The following is a 19,086-nucleotide window of genomic DNA, read 5'->3' on the forward strand; positions in this document are numbered from 1 at the left end:
GTCATTTTTTGTATCCTTGATTGATTGGGAAAGTTGTTCATATTGTACAATAACATTAAACATTATAAAAGTGAAATACGACTGTAAGCCAGCTCGTTTAAATAAATAACCTATTCCCATTTTACCTGACAAACAGATTAAAAAGTTTCGCGTTAACCTTTATTTAAATTAAATAATAAATATATCACTGTTTTTATGCATCGTTTTCTCATATCTATATTAATTGAAAAAGTGAATGTACAAAACGCATCTATATGTAATTAGACTAACGACTATTTTTGTCATAGTAATTATGCAAAGTTTAAGAAATGTCTACTAAAGCATATCAAATTGAAACTTTGAGAAGCCAATGAAAGTCAATATGCACACTTGATAGCACGCATCAGTAGAAAATTATTCAAACTATTTATTTAGATTACCGATATCTAAAGAATGGATTAGTAGTTTTTGAAATCTGCTTAAAAAAAAACGCGTGTGTTTGTTGTTTTTATTATTCACTCGAAAGAGCAGGCAAAGGAACTAAGCCATACAGCCTAAACGCGTGTGTCCGTTGACAAAATGTGACACGGCTAGTGGTTTCTCTTCTCAAATTCTCAACAATTTTATACGACAATCGATTTGGAGAATTGATTCAATTCTCAAATATTTTCGACTTTAAACGTTGCATTAATTATATCGTGTTACAAAAAATACATAATGTTGAATATTCCAATAATGGTTCTATTTAGCCAGTGAACTAATGCTTTGAGAACACACTCCATTATACATTTAATGTGTTCACGTGGGACACTAATTAAATCTGTATTTTGGCTCACGTTTATTTCTTTCAGGTAAAAATGTTGACTTAGATAATATGTACCAGTAGTTGATTTATAGAATCGATGTTGAAAATCAAGGCACATCACTTTAAGGGTAATGTCAAACTCAAACTGCTGCTGTCTTTCTGTCACTGTCAGACAGCAGTCAGCAGCGTTTGTGTTTCGTGACATTGATGAACACTTGAGGATTTTTTCATTCGTAAACCACTTTTCTAGTGTGGGTGCGGAATGTGTATTTATATTTATAATGAACCCGAATAAAATTATGTCACTGCTGGTTTTAACATAGAAAACAGTGAGCGTTGCATTTATATCGCTATGTTGAACTTGCACAAAATTTGGTTATTATCATGTCTCTGTGTTATTGTTATGATTATTTTATATTTTCAAACAGAAATTACTCGTTTGGAGCAAAACTATCGCAAGCTGGGTACGTAATGTCTCATTTGTAACAAATTAAAGACTTAACTGAGTATAAGACGAGTGTTTTCTTTCAGAATATAAATTGACACAAAGTCAATCAAATTCTCGTCAGTTTTTCCCGAAAACCTTAGAAAAAGATAATGATGACTTGGTAGTCATATACAACCGCGTACCTAAGACAGGCTCCACTAGTTTTGTTGGTGTGGCCTATGATTTGTGCAAGAAGAACCATTTCAAAGTGCTACACATTAACATCACAGCAAATATGCATGTTATGTCTTTGAGCAATCAGTATAAGTTTGCTCAGAATGTGACAAAATGGCAGGAAGTGAAACCAGCACTTTATCATGGTCATATGGCATTTTTAAACTTTGAAAGGTATGCATGTTACATCTTTATTTAATATTTGGCAATAGATTTTTCAAAGGCATTCTTACAAGCTATTCAGTATGTGATATATACTTTACACAAGTTGTACAAGATACCAGTTGATATATAATAAGTTTATGTAAAGTTCTTGATAACTATACAATTTAAAACATCCGTTTTCAGATTAGGCACATCTACAAAACCAGTATTTATTAATTTAATAAGAAAGCCATTAGACAGGCTGGTGTCTTACTATTATTTCCTAAGAAATGGAGACAATTTTAGACCCCACTTGGTACGGAAGAAACACGGAGACAAAATGGTGAGTTGTTTATAAACATAAAAACTGAAAGAGCATTTATAGTGGAAGGAGACAAGTAATAAAGTGATACAAGAGGTAAATTGTCCCATATGAATCCATAACAAAGGTACATCTCTATGTAATGGGATAATATATAAAGAAATTAAGTGCAGAAAGCAATAAACAAGAAATGTCCCGTGGAGAGCAATTTGCTTTTTACAAGAAACTCACACATATTCCCTTGATATCTCTATTTCCTCCATATATATAAAGTTCTTTTAGAAATCTTTAAAATATAAAAAGTTTGACATGTTCCGGTCCACAGACTTTTGATGAATGCGTAGAAAAAAATCAAGCAGACTGTGATCCTAACACCATGTGGCTGCAAGTTCCCTTCTTCTGTGGTCACTCAGCGCAGTGTTGGTAAGTCGATATAAATCTAACTTCTTATCTTACTAATATTATAAACACGAATGTTTAGCTGGATGGATGTTTGTATGAAGGTATCTCCAGAATGGCTGCATATGTCTTGCTAAAATTTGGCACAGATGTAGAACATAGTCTGGAAGTACAAATAGGTTACTGTTAGGTTTTTGTTTTAGTTCTAAGCGGACGAAGTCGGGGGCAACAATTAGTGAAAATATAAGTTATTAAGCAATACTTTAATAATAATACAAATGAAGCATTGTACAGTTGAATGGAATGAGTGAAAGTCCATGGGTCCGCAATATTTTTCTGGCATATAGAGGTTTTTTCTTACCATCCATTTCTTGTTTACCTAGGTTTCATTATATAGTTTTATTATTATTGAATATAAGAAGTTACATAATAAAGGCTAATTTTTGTTATTCGATAGAACTTAACAATTTTATAATACTGTTATTTGATTTTTTACTATTTTAAATTATAGCTAGTTACTTGTTTCTGTATTATGATAACAAAGTATCCAAGCACAAGTTCCAAGCAAGTCATAACAGTATTGTGTTGGTATATTAGATTACTTTACAATTTCCTGGTTTTTGTCTCACACATGACAAATAGTATGTGTTGGCCACAATCTGTATAAGCACATTGGAAATGTCTAATAGAAATCGTTTGCGGACGCCCGCAACTTCGTCAGTGCAGAATTTGTACAAAAGTAGCCTTCAATATGCCTGCATGTATCAACTATCTTCCCGTCAAAGTCGGTCTTGTGTACAGACAGACAGACAGAAATAAAATAGTTTTTCATTATTAACAACGCAAGTGGGAACGGATTTCCGATAAGGTAGTCGAGAATTCGAATTCTGCCATTCGACTATTGTCGTAAATCATATCCTAGCGCAATTCTTTGGTTTAGTTGGAATGGTACAAGAAATAAAAACAATTTAATAAAAATCTGCTAATATCTTTAATTAAAAAAAATTGTCATCTATTTTTAATGCTTTCAGGAAACCTGGCAGCCAGTGGGCGTTGGAACAAGCAAAACACAATCTAGTCAATCACTATCTTCTCGTAGGTGTGACAGAAGAAATGCTAGATTTTATATCAGTTCTCGAAGCCGTTTTGCCTCGAATATTCAAAGGCGCCACCGAACATTATTTAAATAGTAACAAATCACATCTAAGACAGACGAGTTCCAAAATAGATCCGGCTCAAAGGACCATAGATAAAATTCAAAAATCGACCGTATGGAAAATGGAAAACGAATTATACGAGTTTGCGTTAGAACATTTTAAATTCTTCCAAAGAAAAGTTTTAATGAAAGAAAGTCTAGGTGTTCCGCAAACTTACTTTTATGAAAAGATACGACCAAAATGAAAATGGTGTTCATTATTAAGAAATAAAATGATTCATTCCAGATGTTATGATGTAAATATTAATGTTATTTATTACTAGATTTTAAGGGAAAGTAAAAAAAAATAACACACAAAAAACGTGAAGTGTTTTATACTCTGTTACGTTTAAAGTCATGCTGAGGCCTAATTGATTTTTATTATACGTCGTATTTGCATATTTAGTTAAATTTACTAACAAAAGAAAAAAAACTAATTGAATTAGAAGTACTTTAAATTAATCGTATTACAAATGATATAGACCATAAGTGTACTAAAAAGTTTTTAAACGTTTTTTTATAACCTAAAATAAATATTGAACTAATCTGTTATTAACTCAAAATCAGTTTTTACGATTGCCCCCGCTAAAGTGCATTACCTTAAGTAGAACAAAAAAAAATATCTCCCCCCCTCCTAGATCTAGCCTAGATCATTCGCTGGCAACATCTTTGATCTTGTATACGATTTTAACGACCAAAAACATTTGCTATGTAAGATGTTTGAAATTTAAGCGAATCTTATGATTTCTTTTAACCCTTAAATGGACGATTTTTTTTTACGTTTTAAAAAAATATATTTGTGTAATAGACATGTATTACTGTCTAGGAAAAATGAGTAAAAAAATCTAGACATGAATTTACTATTTTTTTTAGAAATAAGAACTAGTTGTCAAAATTAACAAAAAAATAAAATAAAGATAATTTTATCTGTGATGTTTAGTATGTTGTTTAAAAAAAACATTGTCCATTTAAGGGTTAAGGCTGAATAATTGATAATTGGTTAATTTTTAAACAAGATAATGTAAAAATTATTATTAATAATATTATATAATTTGGTCACTATAGTCCCTGATGAGAATTACTAATTAATAACAAGATGTTGGATAGATTATTTAGTTTTTTCATGTCTATTAACGGCCTAATATAACATTTTTAATATTATTTCGATAATATGCGACCAAATATATCAATTAAAATAACAAGAGAAAAATATAAATAATGCGTTCTTAAAAGTTAAAAAAATATTTTCTAATCAGGTTTTATATTAACCGATTTAATTTAATATTTGAATTATTGTTATGTATCTATACAAAATATATTTATTTTATAATTTTATGCTTAACCATTGGTTATTAATACAACGAAATATAAATTCTACAATTTTTATTTTACCGCCATTTTGTTGTTGACATATTTTTTTTTCTGTTATGGCAACAATTTTATACTCTGTGACAAGAAGCTTTAATTAATATCAGAATCGAATTTTATGTCTGTGTTTTTTATTGTTGTGTTATTTAAATATAATATTGCTAGGTTTTTAAATTTTCATGAATTGTTACGTTGATATGAAAAAAAAATTACATTCATTCTTTCTAGACAAGATTTTTTGTTTTTAATTTTAGTTTTCTAAGTTAAAATCTCAAAGTACTCAATACATACAACAGTATACAATCTTTGAAACCACCCACGTCAATTTAATTAACTCATGATATTTTTTAAAATAAGATACATTGATTTGTACAGTTTAATCCTCTGTGAGGATTGACGGTGGGTTTCCATTGACGCAACATTTGTAAAAAATATTGTGTTTGTTTTGTTATTTGGCAGCGAAAATTCACAAATGTTTATTTAGTATATTTAGTAGATAAGAAATTATGCGGACTAATTATAATTAAGTATTAGCAGTTTTATTATTAAAATGTTATCAACTAATATTGATTTTTCGTGTTAAATATTAAGTTTTTGTAAATACCAGTGTATGGCCATCGAGACTATATAATTGTATATATTGAAATATAGAGAAATATATTAATAAGAGACGACATGAAAATTTAAATGTTAACACGTTAGCTGCCATGTCGGACTATATGCCCGACAAGCTAATGTTTCAATCAGGCCGTGTCGGACTATGTGTCCGACAAGCAATACTTCCATTCAACACCTCGCTGTGGCTTTTTAATCGAATTTTTGTATGCGCAAGACCCCATTGAAATGGTTTTGGACAAAATAAAAAAAAATTCTTTTCAAAAAATCATTCTGGCAGCTAACGTGTTAAAGATTGATATTTCGTACTTAATAGTATAAAATTGGCATTTTGGTTAAAACGTTTGGTCTAGGAAATATAATTGCACGTACTTATTATTTACTGAACACACATCAGTATGTGCGGACGCACTAGTTTTTATTGCAAGAATTTGTTAATAAATCAATATTTTACAGTTAATGAGTTCATTTCATTTGATCCTTCGAGCCGGATATTTTGAAAATATGCATTCTTGTACCTTTACTGATACATATGGGGTTTATAAGACAAAAACATGGGAAATTAATGGTCGTAAGACACTTAATATAGGGTATTTTTACTTTTTTTTAAATCGAAGGTCCATTGGTTATGAATATTATTGATCAAATTACGTCCAATTGTTATGAAACATTTTTATGAGTCATATTTCTAAACGTATTGAACAAATAAATAAAATAGTATGTCATAATTCGTATAGATTTGTCACAATTACACGAACAGTGAGTCATTATTTCTGGGAACTGGAAACTCCTTCAAACATATCAATTATTGGTACGTCAAATTAACTGAATAATAAATTCGCTGTCCTCAGAACGACTGGTGGAAAAAATGGAATATTGAGAAGTTTAACGTCACGAGTTAACTGTGGTGTACCCAGTAAACACAATTAGTCAAATGTGTCTTGCATGACCCTTGCATTTGATACAATAATTGCCCACGCGGTGGATTCATTCAGGGGGTTGTCGCTTTAAATATTCAATCGGTTTTCCATCTCTCTCATGTGTCGTTTATCACATACGTCAGAGTGGGTCAACCATATTTTTATAAGTTGTATTTAAAAAAGAAAGCTCCAACATTCAGTCGTATGCCGGAGTCAGCAGGGAGCGGACGTCCCGCGATGCTGGCTCGATCACAACCGCTAGCAGAAATGCTTTCGCGGCGTCACTACTTTCGAATAATTAGACAAATCATCACCAGTCTCAGATCATCTAAGATGAGTTAATTTATATCGATTTAGTTGAGTTTTATGTATTATTTATACTTTGTTTCGGAGCTTTGCCGAAGGTCGCGTCCTTTAATCGATGAACAATTATAAGTGACAGCGTGTGAATACCCGCGTGTACAGACACTTTTTGATACATATATATTTATATAAATAAGTGCCAACGCATTACCTACATTAGTATACAGGGACTATATATTTATCTAACTGAGAGTACGGTACATAAATTGCATCTTCATGGAATATGGGCATCTGTTTAGACACTGGTGAGTAAACAAACATAATACACGCAAACCCGCAACCAAACAGAACCGTCGAAACACATCCTAAAAGTTCTTATCACCTTACATTTCTTTTATAAAGGAACTAGCTGTCCAGACCTACTCAATATGATCACAAAATTTCATGGAAATCGGTCAAGCCGTTTCGGAGGAGTATGGGAACGAAAATTGTGACACGAGAATTTTATATATAAGATAATTTTACTAAGAATATTTACATCAAAACTTCCCCTAGTATTCATGCTCATTCATACCTCCCGGTTAGATGAAATAAGCACAGGATAATTATAATCCCAGGAGAAGAAACGGTTTATGGAAACCCATCGCTCACTAGCCGTGTGTACCCTCGAAATACTTGAACTCTTAAGAAAGCACACAAGATTCTGTGTTTGTATATAGTAGAAAAATTACAATTAAGTATTCGACTTTTGAATTGTTGTCAAAGTAACAAAATAATACTAACAAATACATCATAATTAGTTACAGCACAATTTAATATCATAAAGCGCTTCCACCGATTATTTATTAAACGATTTTACCCCAATCAGTTGTTATGGAACACATTAAAAACAACTACGAACTCTACAATGTATTTATTGCTGCAGTAGTGTAAGCACTCAAGTAATCAACTGGTCCTAGGTTCGATTTCCTTCATGTACCAATGTGTTTAAGAATTCCATATGCACATTTACACATCGGTGATATAAATTAAATTTAAATAATATATTTATTTATCTTGCAAATATCCTTTTTTACACACACATACATATTTGAAGTTAACCAACTATATAACGGTAGATTAAATTAGCCATAGAGTCTATGGGGATATTTATGTGCTAAGTATAATACATAAAGTCCTTATCATAATAAAATTTCTTGGCTGTCCACTGTCAAAAACCATAATAAACAATGATATTTAGAACAAAACAATGAGGAGCAGGACAGAGAGACAGAGAGCTACGGGGGGTCGCGTAGGGGGCGCGAGAGCGCGTGGGGCCGCGCCACGCCGCCCGCCGCCGCCTTCCCCATGCAGAACTCCAGCCATGTCAAATTCGAGCCCCCCACCGTGCCCGTCATATTCGTACTTGGTAAGGTATACTTCTTTCTGGCCATTAGGGACTCTTAGTTTTTACAATAATTAATTTAATGAAAAAGATTCAAGAATAACAGTAAAAGTCATCGACTTATCCGGCGCTTTATCTAAGATGTTGAGTATGAGAGTATTGTTGCAAGTGATAAACTAAATACTAGAAAATTGTCTTTGGTAACAACCTGCCATGCTTGATGTATTGATGCGAAGATGGTAAGATTGCTGACAGTCCTTGCGTCAACGTGGTAATTCCCAAGTCCGATTCAACGGGCTAATCTATGGTCTATCGTTTCCTTTGGAGCTTTAGCAGCCGTATATCGTAGTATAAGTTGACAGTGTATAAGTGGTGTGATGACCAGGAGGGCCTGGCAGTGGCAAGGTGACGCACTGCGACACTCTGGCGCAGGAGAGGCGCGGCCTCGTGCACGTCAACATGACCGACCTGCTGCAGCAGTACGCCATCGGGAACGGTGAGCATACACTAATTATATGTCCCTGAGTATTGGTCTTTACCAAGGAAGAAACTAAAGGAAAAGTAAAGTAGTAAGGAAGTACCACGGCCTTATTAAAGAAAGAGACGCAGCTAGGATTCTGACAATTATTTAAGCAATTATTATTTCTTTCTCTCTCTATTAAGGCTTACGAGTCATCTCTGAAACTTTTATAGAGAAAAGACTGACTTTTATTCAAGTGTTTTGCGAGAAATATTCTGTTCTTCGGGTCTGCTTTTTGGCTTAGTTCAATGATATGATAATAAGTTATGTAAAACTAATAAAACAAAAAGTTAGTATATTTTATTTTCCATCAGGATGTAATAAGTGCTTGTGCATGATAACATAAATGTATAATCGTAGCACCACTGGTCATTGCCAATGGCGAGGTACAATGTCGTCAAACGATCGATGTGTCTCTACCACGAACCATAGTCAACAACTCATGGGACGATTACCGTGAAAAAATATATTTACTTTATGATATACAAATAATCATTGTAAACTTGTCAACACAAATGCAAATTATGTTGACAATTCTTATTGGCAATTCCATGCTTTATTTGCGTAGAGTTTTCGCGGCTTGAAGTTATTCTTTTATTTGTCAATCTTGAGTCAATAAAAATTGCCAATCAAATGTACAACTTGATTGGCAATTTCTTATTGCAAACAATGAACGCAACTTTCATTTATTTATACAAAAATTTTAACTTTTTTTAATTTCTTTTAACACTCTCTTTTACGCAAAGCAATGAATTAAAAGCATCATAAAGCTGCCGTATCAAATAATAGATAAGGCTAATTCAATTGGTACTACGTTAGCAGGGGCCCGGTGGTAGGGGTGAAAGCAGGGAGGAAAGGGGAGGGTATAATAGAACCAAAGTGTTCAATTGCACGATTAGAAGAGGGCTCGTGGGAAGTACCAGCTGAGACCATGTCTCCATTCGAGGATCGACCTCACTTTCTTATTTGTAGGCCGTGACATGCCGACCTTTGACACAGGCATATTTGTAAATTATACAAACTTTCGATGATTTAAAGACAAGTCATTGTAATGCAATGTAATATATGCGTAACGAAAGAAGTTCCCGGACTACTTTTTGCAGGAAAACTAGAATAAAATCAACGGTTCAGGGAAATTGTAAGCAAAATTTTCATCCAAAGTTCATCATCGTAAAAGGCATCACCATTAGGTTATTTTAACGACACTTGTTATCATTAGATATGCAGGACTTTGGTTCGCTGTCGAGTCGTACTGTGACAGAGGTGCTCATGCTGGAGATGAAGATGGCCCCCGCCGCTGGCGCCTACCTCGTTTCCGGTTACCCGCGCTCTATGCGCGACCTCGCTGAGTATACAGACAAGGTAATAATGTCTTATTTACTTTAATATGGTGGATTTTAACATTGATTTCTGATGTGGAAGCGCTAAGAGAGCCTGTATCCTGATAGTAAGCCTATTGGCATTTGTAACAAGCTAATGAACCGCAGATGAGTAACGTTTTCTTTAATTGATAGAGCAGAGGATTACCAAGAATATCCTCTACATCCATCCGATATTGCCTTATATTTTATTAGCAAAAAATGGAAAAGGAGGAAGGAATAGGGTTTTTTACTCCTCAGTTATCAGATGAAACGTAGAACACTATTGCCGATTGAAGCAATACAATGTAGAGCGCGTTACAACAGTTGTTGTAAGTTGTCCTAATCCAAAACTGACCTGTCTAGTGTTGTTTCTTTCTACCATTTATTATTTCAATGAACAAAATGAAATATTTGTAAGCATTCAAATGTCCTCAATATCGATAAGGTTTAGAACAATATTATCGTTTTAAACAACTGTAGCAACATGACCGTCAGAATTATTAAAAGTAAGGGCGCTGTTTCATTACTCGGAAACTCGGTCTTTTGCATGCGTGGTGCGAGACATTTCTTGTTCACGTATCCCGTAGCATTTGCTTGCGAAAACCGTTTTCATTAGTCGTTAGCGGCCGCATGCGTTTGACGATAGTCCTTTCTGTTCCTTAGCGTGCATTATACTCGTCAACTGAGTCCCCGCACATCGCGTGCTTTCATTAGTCGTTAGCCCGTAAGCGTGAATTTCCCGCATGCCATAACAACCGAGTTATCAACTAATGAAACTACGCCTTTACGCTGTGCGTACCCCGCCCTTGACATACTGCTACCGATTTTTGTCAGCTCTTTCACGAATCGATCAACAATGGAGTACGAATCAACTATTGAAAGATTTTGAAGGATTAATGTACCTGTCATCGTGCTAAGGAACTGTACAAAAGTTTTTGTTAACCTAACAATGTAATTTGGTGGTGGCTTAACCGTAATTTTCTAAATTAAATATCAAAACGATTTTACAAAAACCGGAAATTGAGTTATTTCGAAATTATGTTCTTTTCTAAAAATCGGTTAAAAATATTGCAACATTTTTAGAAAGTAAATAAAATATATATTAGAATTGTTATTTCACAATATTAGCCACTTGGCCGATGTCAATTTGGCGTATTTCTTTCGTGACTTCTTTAAGACTACACAACTGGATCCAACTAATGTATCAATTATCTGTCTGTACCAATGACTCTATCAACCTCCGTCCTTGTTCTCAGATCCAGACAGTGAGCGGCGCGGTGGTGGTTAGCTGGCGACAGCGCGTGCTAGAGCGACAGATCGAATACGGCGCGCGGCTCGGGCACGTCGTGCTCAGCTTGGCGCGTATGGAGCTCGCCCACTTTTACAGACACGTGGTGCCCGTTGCCGACTATTTTGATCACACCGGCATGCTTATTGTGGTCAGTGGTAATTTCGTAACGTCATTTTAGCGTGTAAAACATCATCAATGTGGTCAACCTGTTAATATGTGAATTCAATCATTTATTCATTTTTTGTTGTCCTCATATTTAGTATGAAATTTTGGAAACGTACAAGTATAAAATGTTTTCCTCTTCCACGCTTTTCTACCACACGTCTTCACCGTTTTTTCAAGTTATTAATGCAATCCATTATTTTTTTAGATCTACCCTTACAGTCTTAGTTTAAAATTGGTAAATTACTAAAGTATCTAAATGTGTCCACAGAAGTAGGCTTAAAAGGGCTACCATCATGAAACATTTAAGGCCCATTAAGGCCATAATAGAAGTTTCTTGACGAAGAAATAATTCTGAAAATTACTCTTTTCTTACATTGGCTTAAAGTTTTAAAGACTGCAGATGAAGCTTAAATGAAAAAAAAAACAAAAGGAATTGATGTCAGAAGACCGTTGATTGGTTATGTTTGAATTAGGAACTTTTTATTCTATAAACTACATTCTAAATACAAACTTAGCTGCGTTTATTCGTGAACGTAATACCAAAGCGGATATCGATGAGCGTTTTATTAATACATTTCGCGCGCAATTTTCTTTTTTTTAATCAATAATGTTATCTGCACTCTATGTTGGCATTTAATAAGAGTGACGTCAAAGCGTTATCATTTATGGTCCTTAATACTCAATTTAATGCTTTAATCAAAGTCAATAAATATACCACAAGTGGTTTTTTTTGTAGAATATAAAAATTATCTCTATCTATCAACCGGCCCATTAGCTCAGTTGGTTAGAGCGTCGTGCTAATAACGCGAAGGTCGCGGGTTCGATCCCCTCATGGGCCACAATACGTTTTTTGTCTAAACTACCACATATTATACATTTGATTATGTAGTTGGGTTTGTTGGATTGTTTAATTTTGTATCTGTAGGTTTTGGGTCCGCGACAATTTCATCAAGTTGCTCTACCTTAGAATTAGCAAAAATACTCTGCCACTGAGCAAAAATGTACTATTGGCCCATGAGGGGATCGAACCCGCGACCTTCGCGTTATTAGCACGACGCTCTAACCAACTGAGCTAATGGGCCGGTTAATAGTCTTATATAAAGACAGTAGAATACAAAAATCTAAAGCTATAACGAATTTAGCATTTGCTATAACCTAATGTGCTTCAAGTAGTATATTTTTTCAAATACCTACATAAATTTTTCATTTACCTATGGTCACTATCTCTAAAAACAAAGGACCATATCTTTGTTATTCTATCTTATTTATTTCTTTAACTTAATACGAATTTTACTTTATTTTCTGTAACGTAACAAACCGTTTATTTGAATTTCCATCAATAAATATTAGTCTACGAAACAATGAAGTATTCATATTAAGCCTTGCTTATGTAATTACGACAACTTTGGAGGGCGGTAAGCCGATAGTTTTCTTATAAAATATGCACAACTAGAACGGTTAACTAACAATTTCTTCAGGCTAAAGGGACATAGCGTTCGCATGCAACTATTCTTTTAGTTTTTCTAACATATTATTTTTAAAATTATATTAACTCGTTTTATAATAATAAGTTAAACAATTTGACTCGTCCAATCGTAAACAATTCGTAATTTTATTTGTTGTCAGTTTATAACATGCCTAGTGCATTTAAAATCGGACAACCAATAGCTTGAAGCGTTAATGTAGGTTAAAAAAATTCATTTCGTCTTTAGTAAAATATTGGCCCATGAGGGGATCGAACCCGCGACCTTCGCGTTATTAGCACGACGCTCTAACCAACTGAGCTAATGGGCCGTATGATTTCTTTGCTAGAAAGTTATATTTATATTTTTTTAATTTTGATATCAAACATGAGTCGATTCAACATTTCTATCCATTACTTCTGATTTGGTATTAATTGAATTTTGCGTATTAAAGTGACCATAGAAGTAGAGTTATCGTGAGTTTCTGAGACCAAAATCCCCGTTTAAAACATATTGTTATCTCAAACATATCGAAGATGAAAGGGATGACGATATGTTTTAAACAGGGATTTCGGTCCCAGAAACCCACGGTTAGTGACGTTAAACGCGTTCACAGCCTCTTTTAGTGGATCGTCAGCATATTTGTTGTATAGCAAGTTACAACTGTCATGATTCCCGTATATTCATTTCTCTTTCTTTCAAACAGAATTAAAGAGATGCCAACATTGTTACTGTACATGAACGACAATGGGAACACACTTATATAGCCTTCTTTTAGGATAATAATATTATTTAAGTTATTATATATGGAGACGGAAGTACTTGGTGTGGTTGACAAATCGATGTCCATCAATAAATTAGTTGTAGAAGTTTCGCCGCGACGCGTCGCATCGATCGCCGGCCGACGGTCAACGTACAATGTCACCTGTCATAAACAAACGCCGATGTCTAAAGTCAATGTTGAAAGTGACCAGTGTTATTGTAGCACTCACTATGAGTTTCTAGCACCAAAATATCCGTTTAAAACACATCGTTGGCACTGTCATTATCTTATAACAAAGTGTTTGGGATATTTTGGTCTCATAAACCCAGGTCTAGACTATTTTTTTTTGTTAATTCTACAGGGCCCAAATATTGATAGTGTCTACATGAGAAAGTATCACATATGCAGTTTTTTTGTTGTATTAGGACACGTTTTTTCCCTTAACAATTAACGTTGGGTTCTTCATGAAGCGAGCGTATCACCATCTCAAAGTCCGGCAACGCATCTGCGGTTCCTCTGGTATTGCTGATGTCCATGGGCGTCGTTAAACATCTCGGTGTTCCCGCTGCTCGTTTGCCTCCTTCTGTTATAAAATTTTGACACATACTCGTAGATACATATCAAAGACATTTATAAGATAATGATTTTCAGATTACAGTCAGATACGATCAATATAACCAAAGGAACTATTAACCGTAGGTTTCAGACATCAAAACTTTTGTATAAGACATATTGTCATCCCTGTCATTGTCTTTGACAACACAGATATCATAATATGTTTTAAACGGAGATTTTGAACTCGGAAACCCACGGTAAGTATAATGAAAAAATTTGTAAGCTGATTAACGAACAAAATGCGGACACAGCAGCGTCATTTTAATGATTTTATGTAAATAACAAAGCTGTCGGTCGGTGGCTCAGTGGTCAAGCACTTGACTTGCAATCTGCAGGTCCTGGGTTCGAATCCCGCCATGTACCAATGTGTTTTTTGATTTCCAATTTACATATGTACATTTATCCGACGTTCTTAAGGCGAAGGAAAACATCGAAATGCAACCTGCACATATCTGAGAAGTAATATAAAGATATGTGTGAAGTCAACCAACCCGCACTTGGCCAGCGTGGTTGACTATTGCCTAATCACCCTCAACTTAGGGTAGGCTCCGAGCCCCTCGGTGGGGACGTATAGTGAGCTGATGATGATGAACAAAGCTATATAAATGTGTGACGTAACATTAGCCCTTGTCGTGTGAGTTTGCAGCTGTGATATATGTAGTATTAAAAGTTTAATGAATAAATGGTGTACGAAGTTTCAGTTGTTTTTGATAGAAGTTTTTAGACACGTGTAAAAATGTTTTAATAGACAAAACTTAGCATATAGATTGTGGTCCGTTTAACACATGAAATAACAGACCTACAAAAATGTTTTAGTTAGTTAAAGTATTAAAATTGTAAGTACAAATTAAGAAAGTGTGTCACTAAATTATAGAGAAACTGAACTGACCGAAATAAAGTCAGCTGGCGATATTCGCTGATGAATAAATAAAACAAAAGTTACACGACTCAGCAGTCATCAGTTACAAGTCGTTTTATGAATTTTTGAGTTCGTCCAGATGGCCGGGTGGCGTGCTAGCTCTAATTTCTTATGCAATTTCGTTACACTATAATTAAACTTTTCATAATTGAACACTTTTATAGAGTATCAACTTTTGTTATGTTTTTTTCATCAGGCGACGTGCGTTTCTCGTGAGTTTTGTTTAATCTAATCTATGTTATTATAAATAACGAACATTTTTCAAATCTGATTTTTACTTCCTAGTCATTTAGATGTTGTATATTGTTTTATTTTAGGTGAACGGCGAAAGAAATCCCGAGGAAGTGTACAAGGATTTCCGAGCTGCTGTACTGCAGATCCTGGGCACTGCGGAAGACGAGAACATTAACGGCGTCAGTGGTGTAGGGGCTCATGGAATACCGGGAGAAATAGTCGGCGTAGAGCCGGCGCCCGTGGGAATAAGAGGCCGGAGCGTCAGGAGTCACGGTCCTGATAGCAGCAGGCAATATCCTGAAGGGGGCAGGCAAGGCCCCGATAGCAGGAGTCGCCACGAGCCTGTGGTGGTTGACGAACCTCTACCGGCAGCAGTTCCTGTCGTCTTGCCTGTCAATGGAAATGTCGGAAGGATGGTTAGTCCAAAGGTAACGCAAACTTAGACTTAGGCTACCATTTAGAATTATAGTATGCATGTAGTTATGTGTTAATCTATAGCGGATTCACATTATAGGAAAATTATTTTCATCTACCACATGGCCCATTAGCTCAGTTGGTTAGAGCGTCGTGCTAATAACGCGAAGGTCGCGGGTTCGATCCCCTCATGGGCCAACTTATTTTTTTTTTAAAACATGATATGAAGTTAAAATGATTGCATGTACACATTTTTTCCAATCTTACTTTAGATTGTTGTTATTCAAGGCGAAGGTGATCCGTGTGCGCGGTGCGGCGACGCGCGCGTGCGTCGTGTGTGTGGTGGGCGGACCCGGCAGCAACAAGGCCGCGCTCTGCCAGCGCGCCGTCGCTCAAGTAAACGGGTGGACACACTACAGGTACTGGAATACTAAGATGTATTTAGATTAAAATCAAGTAATCTCGGTATATCAATGAGAAAATTCCTGCAACTAAGTTTGCTTTTGGCGTCAAACATTCAACAATGTTTTTACATTACAAACTTAATACTATTGTTGTGCGTCTGTAGCTTAGGCCAACGTCTCCGTTCGCTGGCGGAGTCGGGCGGCGGGGCGGCGTCGGACGGTGCGCTGTGCCGCGCGGCGGTGTCCGGCGGCGAGCTGGTCAACAACGAGCTGGTGGGTCGGCTGGTGCGCGCTGCGATCAGCGACGCTGCGCGCACTGGACATGGCCTCGTGTTGGATGGGTACCCACGGGACTTACAGCAGCTGGATGTGTTCGAGAAAGAGGTGAGATTGTGTCAATTGTAGAACTGTCAAGACCTAAACTTTATTTAATTTTTTTGTCAGATTACAAACCTTTTCGACTCATAATTACATTACTTAAGAAATTCGCTTAGAGCTAGTTAACCTAAATTGGACTCATTTCTTAATCTACTTTGTCATGTTCACAAATGTCTTGTTATTAGTTCAAGATATCACCTCGCATGGTGTTGGTGGACTGCTCGAAGCTGCAGCTGGGCCGGGGTCGGCGCGACGATTCCGTGGCCGCTTTCCGCCGTCGCCTGGAGGTGTTCCGCGAGCTCAGCCTGCCTATGCTCAAGACTCTTGACCAGCAGCACAGGCTTGTTATCGTAAGACAAACTTTTTCCAATCATAAACTTGGTAGAGACAAAAGATGTTCCATTGCTAAATAACTCACGAAAGGGATTGCTTTTATCTTTGAAGTTAATTACATATTTACGAAAACTGACACTTACTATTACGTTTATTTCCATTCACACTATATAATTTCATTTCAATTTATCAAATATTAAGTAATTACGATATTTCTGATAAAATAAATGACATAATTTTATTTTATTTTACATTTATTTTTTCTAACTTTAAATTTTGATTTGAAATTATAATCAGGTGGACGGTGACACGGATTCTACAGAAGTACAGGAAGAGTTCACACGAGTACTGCTAGAAGAGATGGAGAAGGCAGAGGCACTGGCTGCCATGCCACAGAACAATCATGATACCATCACACATCAGCTAGGTGAATACATTAACAAAAAGAATTGGCCCATGAGGGGATCGAACCCGCGACCTTCGCGTTATTAGCACGACGCTCTAACCAACTGAGCTAATGGGCCGGTTGAACTCTTCAGCTGAAAGTTTGCATATCATGAAAATATATATATATATATAAATTTGCGTAGTTAGTGGATAGTGTATAACCAATTTCTAGTAAGTTATCTAGCTCTATCAATTTTTTTCATTATATTAGTAAATTTGAATCTTTCATAAGCATCTTTACAACTCAAAATATTGTTTTTGACAACATAACCTAACTAAGTATGAATATTTTTTTAGAGGAAACATCAGTACCCCATCGTGGCCCGACGCGCACCAATGGTGTCGCCAACGGCGCGAGTCACGCACACAACGGCGTCCTGCACAACGGCACCATTGCCAACGGCTTTGGCGCGATCGCTAATAATAAGGTTATTCGCTAGTAAACCATGTAAACCTGATTTCAATTATGCCAGTACAGTAAGTAGCACTAACCTGGACTGTTATGAATCACTGGCACTAGTTAGTGTTTGGTTTAGAGTACTCTCCTATTGTACTAGAATGTTTCCTCGTCTCCCACATGTCGTCCAAAAACATTATTACCTTGTTGTTTTAATTTAATTGCTTTAAGTAAATCATTTAGAGGTTAGCTGTCAACATTTTTAGGTTATGGAGGACTTGATTTGTGATTTGATTTATTATTACAGGTGAAACCGATTATAAATAACGTAAATCGGATTCCGACAATCTCGCAAATGACACACGACGACGTCAAGAGATTGTACCAGCAGAATACTGGAGACGTTTCTCTTGCAAATCACATTTGAACAAACGGTGTAATAAAACTACAAAAAAAAGATAACCTATAAAATAAGAAAATATAATAAAAAGTTCTGATGTTCAACTAAAAGTTTGCACTTATGAGTTTTGATTATAAAAAGGATATCGGTACATAAAAAACATATTTATTTAGTAAAATTACAGCAGTCTCTGAGATGTTGCTGGTTTGATGGCAACGCCACATTTAATCGTTTTGAAATTTTATAAATTTGCAAAAACTTGGACAGATAATTAAATTATTTGGCAAAGAATAAAAATTAAAAATCTAAATATACGAACACTCTGAAATTTCATCTCAAAGAATCTATTATATTCATAAATGTAAAAATAACTGCTTGTATAGTTTCTAGTCAACATGATAAATTCAATTGAATGTTCAATAATTAATATATTAAACGTACCTGAAATCAAATTGTTGAACAATGAGATAACGTGATATGTGCCTAAAATAATAGTTTTAATGAAATATGTTTAAGTACACTGTAGTTTTAGATTAATTTATATTTAAATTAGTTTGTTACGAAAGAAAAAAAATATTTAAACATATAATCCTCAAACATGTATTGTAGTTATATTAAATTCACAAAATTATTGTTATAATCTATATTATGTATATAAAGTTAACTGTAATTAATGATTAATAAAAATTAAATACGCACACAAAAGTCAAGTGCCTTAACACAATGTGGTATTTTAGGTCGACATCATTTGGATAAATTTCTATTACTTGATATAAAAGATATAAAAAATATTGGTAATTTAAAAATTTAAGGTTATCACGTATTTTCCATATCTGTGACGTTTGGGTCGATGGCAAGTGGACGCCTCGTCAATGCAATGCATCATG

General features: G+C 35.0%; 2 protein-coding genes and 5 non-coding genes across 7 annotated transcripts; 4 read left to right on the forward strand and 3 right to left on the reverse strand.

Annotated features, from left to right (window-relative positions):
- The first annotated feature begins 964 nt into the window (after window positions 1-964).
- Window positions 965-4,070, forward strand: Hs2st (Heparan sulfate 2-O-sulfotransferase). The gene is made up of 5 exons (XM_013325603.1): window positions 965-1,248; window positions 1,316-1,619; window positions 1,794-1,932; window positions 2,237-2,334; window positions 3,342-4,070. The coding sequence occupies exons 1-5, from the start codon at window positions 1,137-1,139 to the stop codon at window positions 3,709-3,711; spliced, it is 1,023 nt and encodes a 340-aa protein (XP_013181057.1). The 5' UTR covers window positions 965-1,136; the 3' UTR covers window positions 3,712-4,070.
- A 2,553-nt stretch (window positions 4,071-6,623) lies between these two features.
- On the forward strand, window positions 6,624-18,256 carry LOC106127539 (uncharacterized). Its single transcript, XM_013325635.1, has 12 exons — window positions 6,624-7,016; window positions 7,952-8,119; window positions 8,481-8,591; window positions 9,835-9,977; window positions 11,233-11,415; window positions 15,510-15,854; window positions 16,129-16,259; window positions 16,409-16,628; window positions 16,808-16,972; window positions 17,253-17,382; window positions 17,700-17,830; window positions 18,107-18,256. Exons 1-12 carry the CDS (start codon window positions 6,995-6,997, stop codon window positions 18,224-18,226), a joined length of 1,869 nt encoding a protein of 622 aa, XP_013181089.1. The 5' UTR covers window positions 6,624-6,994; the 3' UTR covers window positions 18,227-18,256.
- TRNAI-AAU (transfer RNA isoleucine (anticodon AAU)) lies at window positions 12,198-12,271 on the forward strand. Its single transcript has one exon. It is a non-coding gene; the product is annotated as a tRNA-Ile (tRNA).
- Window positions 12,441-12,514, reverse strand: TRNAI-AAU (transfer RNA isoleucine (anticodon AAU)). The gene has a single exon. It is a non-coding gene; the product is annotated as a tRNA-Ile (tRNA).
- TRNAI-AAU (transfer RNA isoleucine (anticodon AAU)) lies at window positions 13,153-13,226 on the reverse strand. Its single transcript has one exon. It is a non-coding gene; the product is annotated as a tRNA-Ile (tRNA).
- Window positions 15,965-16,038, forward strand: TRNAI-AAU (transfer RNA isoleucine (anticodon AAU)). The gene has a single exon. It is a non-coding gene; the product is annotated as a tRNA-Ile (tRNA).
- On the reverse strand, window positions 17,406-17,479 carry TRNAI-AAU (transfer RNA isoleucine (anticodon AAU)). Its single transcript has one exon. It is a non-coding gene; the product is annotated as a tRNA-Ile (tRNA).
- Window positions 18,257-19,086: the final 830 nt, after the last annotated feature.

The sequence above is a fragment of the Papilio xuthus genome, unplaced genomic scaffold (genome assembly GCF_000836235.2).
Source record: "Papilio xuthus unplaced genomic scaffold, Pxut_1.1 DF824655.1, whole genome shotgun sequence".
NCBI lineage: Eukaryota > Metazoa > Arthropoda > Insecta > Lepidoptera > Papilionidae > Papilio > Papilio xuthus.

Coding starts and splice junctions, on each gene's coding strand:
- Hs2st (XM_013325603.1), top strand. CDS start 1,137: ATGTTGAACTTGCACAAAATTTGGTTATTATCATGTCTCTGTGTTATT. Junction 1,933..2,236: donor AGAAACACGGAGACAAAATG/GTGAGTTGTTTA, acceptor TCCGGTCCACAG/ACTTTTGATGAATGCGTAGA. Junction 2,335..3,341: donor GGTCACTCAGCGCAGTGTTG/GTAAGTCGATAT, acceptor TAATGCTTTCAG/GAAACCTGGCAGCCAGTGGG.
- LOC106127539 (XM_013325635.1), top strand. CDS start 6,995: ATGGGCATCTGTTTAGACACTG. Junction 16,973..17,252: donor AGCAGCACAGGCTTGTTATC/GTAAGACAAACT, acceptor AATTATAATCAG/GTGGACGGTGACACGGATTC. Junction 17,831..18,106: donor GCGCGATCGCTAATAATAAG/GTTATTCGCTAG, acceptor TTATTATTACAG/GTGAAACCGATTATAAATAA.